Source organism: Fulmarus glacialis, unplaced genomic scaffold (genome assembly GCF_000690835.1).
Source record: "Fulmarus glacialis isolate BGI_N327 unplaced genomic scaffold, ASM69083v1 scaffold750, whole genome shotgun sequence".
NCBI lineage: Eukaryota > Metazoa > Chordata > Aves > Procellariiformes > Procellariidae > Fulmarus > Fulmarus glacialis.
The window spans coordinates 60,448-68,327 of record NW_009186867.1 but is presented as its reverse complement, the minus strand read 5'-3'; the positions used below and the strand labels follow the sequence as shown (position 1 = coordinate 68,327).

The 7,880-nt window shown below is 38.2% G+C and overlaps 1 protein-coding gene across 1 annotated transcript in view; it reads left to right on the top strand.

The window, feature by feature from the left end:
• Positions 1-344: 344 nt before the first annotated feature.
• Positions 345-7,880, top strand: part of TTC37 (tetratricopeptide repeat domain 37) — a gene marked incomplete at its 5' end in the record, with an annotated part of 34,456 nt that continues 26,920 nt past the window's right edge. Inside the window, 8 exons of the mRNA XM_009572790.1 lie at positions 345-478; positions 1,139-1,225; positions 1,314-1,417; positions 1,529-1,655; positions 2,847-3,026; positions 3,852-3,976; positions 4,426-4,679; positions 7,140-7,242. Of these exons, the coding sequence (XP_009571085.1) occupies positions 345-478; positions 1,139-1,225; positions 1,314-1,417; positions 1,529-1,655; positions 2,847-3,026; positions 3,852-3,976; positions 4,426-4,679; positions 7,140-7,242 (1,114 nt within the window). The remainder of the gene's footprint in view (positions 479-1,138; positions 1,226-1,313; positions 1,418-1,528; positions 1,656-2,846; positions 3,027-3,851; positions 3,977-4,425; positions 4,680-7,139; positions 7,243-7,880) is intronic.

The window sequence follows — 7,880 nt, the reverse complement described above, 5'->3', positions numbered from 1 at the left end:
GAAGTGTAAAACAACTTGTTTTTTGAAAGGTCATTGTTTCCTCAGAACATAGATTGGAAAAGCATTCCATTTATAAGGCCAACAGCTAGAAAGCAATCAGTCTCTCCACAGGTCCTCCACAGAGAGGACTTTTCTAAAATTGATTTAACTTCTAAACTTGAATGGATAGAAATCTTACAGAACAATTTCTTCAACGTGGGGGAGACCAGTCAAAAAAATTGTTCTATTAAGCGGTGGTCTATTAGACTGAAAAATTGTAATTAACAAGATTTTTAAAATATTGGGAACAGTGCTGCTCTTTGTAGTTCATTTTTCTATTTTTACTTGATGAAACTTATCAACAGCTCTTGAGGCTCTTGGAACTCCTGAGGGTCCTATTCTTCGGTGGAAGAACCTTATCCTTCAATTGAAAGCAAAGGCTTTGATTAAAATAGCTGATGCTGATGCTGGAGAAGAAGCCATTAAAGCGCTTGAGCAGGTATTTTCATTGACTAAAATGTATGTATTTTTTTAATTTTAAAAAGTGCTCTCATCTTTCTGTACTAAAACTCAAGCTGTGTATTTGTCCCCTTGCCTCCTTTTCACATTCTTTGTGGTTTAGACAACTCCTACCAATTATGGTGTAATCCAAACACTCCTTCCTTCTCTCTTTTTTAGGCTTTGCTACAACTCTTTCACTCGCAATTCTAATTTTAGAAGCTGTCACTTTTGACCTTGTCTGGTCTTGCTCAGTGCTGCCGGGTTCTTGCTAGTTCTATGGCTGTTGTTCATCTTAATTTGAATTACTGTTATAATCCTACTCCCTATGTCCTTCATTCACTTGTCATTAGTCATATACAGGAGCATATTACTTGAAGATCGAATGGTTAAGCTTTAAGCAGAAGTTGCTTCCTCTCTTTTTTGCCTCACAGTTTCATGTGCACTACTTCTTTGGTGTTTAGGCTTCTGTAGCTTTGTCCTTGCTCTCTACAACCTTCTACCTGTTCTCCATCAAAATTATTGTCTAAGGCTTCTCAAGAGTATTCTATCTAAATGTTTTCTTGTCTTTATCTTCGTGCAGTCTGCCTGCTTTTGACACCTTTGATTTCTTAATCTGGGGAGAGAATAATTTGGTCATGTCTACTACTTGGTTTTCTAGATTGTGGATGCAAGCAGTGATCCAGTGGTTTTAGCTATCAGAGGTCAGGCTTATCTAAACAAAGGTTTAATGGATCAAGCTTCAAAGGTTAGTGCTGTATTGTCATTCCTGTAAACTAAGAGAATTCTTGGTTTCATAGCAGAAATAACAAAGGAAGAATGACATCCTTTTGCAGATTTCACAAGAGCTTCTGTTGTCCCACCCTGAACGGGCTGAGTCCCATGCTCTAGAGGGTTTCATCCATTATTCCCAAAAGAACTACGAACAGGCAGAAAGAAGGTAGATTTATTTTTTTCTTTCCTCTAACAGGGAAATGGGGGGGGAAATAGAATATGGTGTTTTGCAGCTTTTGAGAATTTGCCTGATGTGACCTCTGTTCCTTTTATTTAGTTTTCTAAATGCTATTGAAAGAAAGGCTGAAACTGCAGAGTATCATCAGTACCTGGGGCTCACATACTGGTTCATGAGTGATGAAACAAAAAAAGACAAAGGAAAAGCACTCACTCAGTTCTTGAAGGTAAAGACTGCTTTAACTATTCATGTAGAATTAGTGTTTTCCTATGTCAGAAACCAAATATGGAAAAGACACTGACTGGAATGAGGCTTGAATATTCTGCTTGTTACCATTTACAAGCCTCCAAAGCCTGTAAACCTTCAGCTGCGCAGAAAGGCTTTGTAGGGAGCTGTGCAGTTACCTGGAATCTCCCTGCTTTTCTTTTATTCTTTTCACCTAATTCTTGAGGCTTTTGATTTAGCCAAACATAGTGGTGATTCTCTCAGCCGTCTCTCCTTGAGGGCTGTAAAGTCGAGGCCTCTAGATGACCAGCATAGATCTTTGAAGACATTTTGAAATGGGGAGGGCAAAATTCAAATTGGAAAAAAAGTGAGGAAGGAAAAGAGATGAGAATGGTGTTAGGGTTTCAATGTCTGTCCAACGAAGTAAGTCTGCAAAACCCCGTAATTTATATGCTTTTCCTGATCTTTGGGATTTTGGTGGTTGTAGCTTTTTCTCTGAACATAGGTAAGAATGTGAATCCAAAAGATTTAGTCTGACATCTTTATGGGGAACATGGAAGTAAACAAAATAAGACTCTACACATTGTAAACTCACCATGTAGCTTTGTGATAGGTGTTGACAACTCAAATCATTGCCTAGTGTTTGCACTTCAATAACAGCAGAGTATACTGCAGGATTTAGTTGAAGTGAACCATACTTTTGGTTCTAAACTATTTTATGTGAGGGGTTTTTTTTATTATTGTCAAAGCTATTTTCTGCTGCTTGGGGCCTGTGGGTTTCTTAACACTTGGCAGATTTGTTTATACTTATCTAAAGAGGAACTTAAACTTTAGAAAAGGCTGGAGTTAATTGTGATATAATATGGTAGAAGTATGAGCAAAATGACTGAAAGCGAGTAGAATATGAAAATGATGGGATGTAGTAAGGAATTGTTTTCTCCTAGCACAACGAGCTTGTTAGTACTTCATGTACAAAATGCTTTGTGTCATGAGGTTTGTAGCAGATTCTGCTAATATTTAAAGCTCAAGTAATCTCTGAAATCTTAAAATAAAGTTTGACGACTCAGATGTATCACAGAAGGAGCTTAAATAAGTTGATAAGCAGAGACTGAACAAGTAGTTATCATTGGACTTGTCCATCAGTATAATCCTTCAAAATGCTGTCTCATATTGTGTTCATATTTCCTTATAGGCTGCAAAATTGGACAGCTACTTGGGAAGTGTCTTTCGTTATTTAGGTAACTACTACAGAGACATTGCTGGAGACAAAAGTAGAGCTCGTGGTTGCTATAAAAAGGCTTTTGAACTGGATGGAACGGACGAAGAATCTGGAACAGCAGCTGTAGACTTAAGCGTGGAACTTGGAGATGTGGTATTGTACATTCAGGGGTTTGGATTACTGCTGTTTTGTTTTTCTGTTAATCGTGCTCTTTGAGGAATCACGTTAGGTTTCCTCTGTATTTGAGAATAAGATCTGAAAACAGATGTCCTGCCGTTGCTTAGCAGTTTTCGTAGTTGGACCTGCTTCAATTTTATGCTCCAATTCCAAATTAAATCTGTCTGGGGAGAAGGGTGGGGGAACCAGACATAGCATTGTATGTAGTCATCACATGTGTGATTTAGATGAAGGATTTTTTCGGTAGGGAACATGAAGAGAAAGTTAGCTTTCTTTTCATATTTAACTTGTGCCACTTCTTTTCTCCATCCTCCACCTTGTTCCTGTCAGGAAAAGCATACAAAGTCATCAGAACATTTTCAAAAATATTTGTTAGATAGCATTGTATAAAAAGTTCTTAGCCTATGATATTACAAAGCAAGCATAACCCATACTTTGACAGAGTGCATTGGAACATCTGGGAAGTCAGTCTAAGTATCTGACTTGCTGCAAATACTTTTATCCTTCTCTCATTTTTAAAAAAAAAAAAAAAAGTCTCTACAAAACTCCAGGAAGCTACTGTCTATTTGCAAAGACAGGTACATAAGAAATAATCACCTCTTTAGATGTGATAATTTCCTCTGCTAATCTGCCACTCAGCCTGCCAGCTTTAAAAAGGCCCTGTAACATCTCTTCATTACAGTAATTAACAGATTAGACAGTTTAATGGTTTTCTGGATTAGGAGTATTCTTCTTAAAGAAGAATACTTTGTTCTTTACACATACATGTTTGCTAACCTGGCATTTTTGGTGCTTTGTTAGGACACTGCTCTGTCAATCCTGAATGAGGTAACTGAGAACGCGAGTACTGGTACAGCAAAATGGGCCTGGCTTCATCGTGGACTTTACTACCTGAGAACTGGTCAGCCGTCACAAGCAGTGGCTGAGTAAGAGAACCTAGTGGTTGGTTTAAGCCATTTTCTATAAATCCCAATAAAACAGTCTTTGATCTTAGCAAGTTTTGAAAATAAGTTAGCTAATTATAGGATGGCTTGTACTAAACAATGGGAAGTGGGTCTGAGCAAGCTGTGTCTATCTTCAGTTCCAGAATTAGCACAATGTAGTCTTTTCAGCATAGCAGTGTTCTGTACTAAAAAGCCTGGTGACAGGCTCGTCACAGACAAGCATGGTGTATCACTGAACAATGAGCCAAGATTAGGTACAATGTCTAAACTTATATAATGCGCTCTGAAGATGAAAACATTACTATGCTGTGTTTAAAAGTTCTGTATAATTGTGTGTTTGTGTCCTGAGAATATATAACGCAAGAAAATAATTTGTTTATGTATCTTCTATTACCTTTCATTTAAATAAATTCATATCTTGATATCTTCAGTTTGCAGGCAGCTCTCAGGGCTGATCCAAAGGATTCCAACTGCTGGGAATCTCTAGGGGAGGCTTACTTGAGCAGAGGTAGCTATTCAACAGCTCTAAAATCCTTCAGGAAAGCAAGTGAGCTGAACCCCGGGCTCGTGTACAGCATTTACAGAGCTGCAGCAGTTGAGCAGATTCTAGGCAAATATGAAAATGCTATAGCTACCTATCAACAAATCTTAAAGAAGACAGAAGACTATGTACCTGCACTGAAAGGTAATATCTCTGAATTTGAAAGTGTTAACTCTTTCTCCCTCTACACACTGTAGTGCTTCAGTCTTGTGGAGAGGTTCTTGGTGCATTGAGGTTTTCCTGCATGGAAGGATAGGGTTGGATTTTGGGTATGTAGAGCACTGTGATCACCTGCATTAAAGCTAGTGTGAAGTAGCCTGCAAATATCAAGAGTTCTTAAATCATGATGCATGGGAGTGATTATTTCTCTTTCAAGTAAGTATGAAAGGTAATTATTCCTGTGTAGCTACCAGGCCAAACGGGTAGAAGAATTAAAGATAGGTAGAGGAAGCCAGCTAACGGTGCTGCAGTTTCACCTAAGCAGTCAAACACTGGCTCAACAGGCAATGGAGTCAGGCTGCCGTTTCAAAGAGGTGGGCTATATTAATTTCGTGCTGTTCCTGACCATGCGTTCCTCACTTTTTGTGTTAGCCCTGGTGATTCAGACCTCTCTGAGCTGCTTCAAGTGATGAAAAATGGAAGTAGAGTATCCCGAGAAGCCTCACAAGTGTTAGAGGTGGTGATAGGGAGACGTCTTCAATATATAGCTGGGAGCAGAGAGAAATGGGTAAATTGGAACTCCTTTCTGATGATAGAACTGTGATTCTCAAGATATATAGTATTGGGAGCATACAACATTTTGATAGCCAATGGATAACTGTTCAGTTCACATTCTCCCCGCCACTTAGTCTTCAGTCATTCTCACCCCATACATCCATCTGAAATAGATGCTGTTTGTTGCTTGGTACTAGTATGAATTTTTAAGTTAGAGTGTTCTTTCGTTGTGTGTAAGGCTTTTTGATTTTTGGGTGAATGTAAGCTGATTCTTCTAAGACTAAGTCAGAAGTGTTGAGTTACTATTGCAACAGTACATTTTTCATCTGAAAGGGTGACAGGGTGGTTGTCCCTCTACCTCCTCCTGTATAGTTTTGTCGCTTGGAGTTTGCCAGACTAAAGTGTCATGGCAAAAGCTCCATGGTGGTGTTGGAGAGTATTGCGGATAGGCAGTTTTACTAGTTGTCAGGCAAGAAGGCAACAGCTGACTGCAGCAGCAGTTTGCAGAGGTGTTGTATAGAAGTGTGCATGTGTATATGGCTTTTTTAGTGTCTGTAGGTGACAATTGACAGCATTACCTAGAATAAAATGCATAGAGAGGACATAAGCACACAGTATCAAGGTTTCCCCCCCGCTCCTCGGTTGCCTCTATACTTACTCTTTTCTTAAATCTCTTAAGTCTTCTCTCATAATCCGTCTCGTCCTAATCTCTGATTTGTTAGCTCCAGTTCCTACTTTGAGTGCCAAAAGAGTCTTCACCTTCTTAGAGACTGTTCAGTGTTTCATCTGTTTTGCTATCGTTTGTGGGCCTTCTTAAAACTCTCTGAAACATACATCACTGTACTTTTGCCACTGTTGTGATTAGTTTAGACAGTTTCTGAATTGAGTTGTTGGAAGCATAGTCACCTAGTAGATGAGAGAAAACTAAACTGATTTTACTTGAATACATCTTTTTGATGTATTTTATTTTTGTGTTATTAAATGGTGTGGTTATTCTGCCTCTTCTTCAGCATATCTTTTAATGTATAACTTTGAGGAATAAAATAAATTTTGTTTTTACATTACAGAGCTTCTTGACATTTGAGAAGCTCATGATCTTGGGACTTCTGTGTGGTCAAGACAAATACCTAGTGCGCACAAGATAAAGATGCTTGCAAAACATGACTACTGTGATTAGTAGTTTGGTATAGGTACAGGGTACGATAGCATGAGGAAAGTAGCTTCAGAACTGTGAAAATAATGCTGAGAATGAATGGTACTCATAGCCAGTGACTTACTGCCAGACAGAATTACTGCTGGTGCCAGCAAGAGTATAAACCAAGCAGTTATCTTATTGGTTCCAAAATCCTAGAAATTGTGGCATTAGATGCAGTTCCTTTTTAACAGTTGGATTTATTTCCGTGTGAAATAAATTCTTACATAACTAGGATTAAACAACTTTGATTTCAAGTCTTCTTCAAAGAAGACTTCCCCTTTTGCCTACCTTGACATTCTTTCTTCTTTTTGTGTTTTGGCAATGATTTTTGACTCGTGTGAACTGAAAGTTGGTGTATTTGTCAAAGACTTACCAATGCAGAGCAGATTTCTCATCAGGGCTTTAGTTAATATTTGAGGATAAACCCAAAGCTTAAATGCTATGGATTTTATAATTAATTAGGTTTATTTTAATATTCAAATTATTCTACAGTTCACACTTGGCAGGATAGGTTAAAAGCAAAGTCTCTGTTGTGAGCACTGTAGGTCTTTTGATTTTGGCATAGCATGTGCAGGGTATAAATCTTTATATCGAGCAGAACACTGAGCAGGCTTCCACCCTCCCACCCCACCTCCTTTATCAAGCGTATCATAAAAGCATCTCTTTTCATAGAGAATATTTTCTCTTATTTTCAGGACTTGGTGAGTGCTATCTCATGCTGGCAAGATCAGCCCTTGATAACTATCTTGATAGGAAGGCTGTGGATTACATAGAGCAGGCTCTTGAATTTTTTACAAGGTTAGTACTAAATATTCAGTTATTTAATCTCCACTGGGATTGTGGTTTGACAGGCAGAAGAATAAGAGTTTATCGTTTGAGGATTTTCAGTTAAAATAAATCGAATGGACCAGGCTTCTAATTGAGAAGTAAGAATGTGCTTATTGAAAATGGTTTGAATAATGCATTCTGGACTTCGGCTGCTTAAATGGATGGTAATTATAGAGTTTTGTTTTTTCTGTTTAAAGATAGAGAGTCATTTGATTATAACACAAGTGTGAAATGACACACAGTTCTCTCCAGCTGTCTTCCTGTATATATGGGACTGGGAGGAGGGGATTTCTACCAAAAATGGTGGATGAGAGGAAATTGTTCTTTCCTTCCCTCAATCGTTTTGTTTTGCATTTCATACAAAATGCTTTAGTGTCCTTAATTAAACCTTGTGATAGCTGCTCTTACAGGAGAAGGTCCATCAGGTTTCTGCAGATGAGTCATGTTTTGTAATGTAACATGATAGTGCTCTGAAATGCAAGACTGGGTGTAGTCAGCTGACGTGTTGATAGATAATGGATAATTTTCAGAACTGACTATTAGTCCCAACAAAGTTGGGATACATTGGCATTTTGTAGTTTCTCTTTTTTTGTTATATTTGTCCTTTT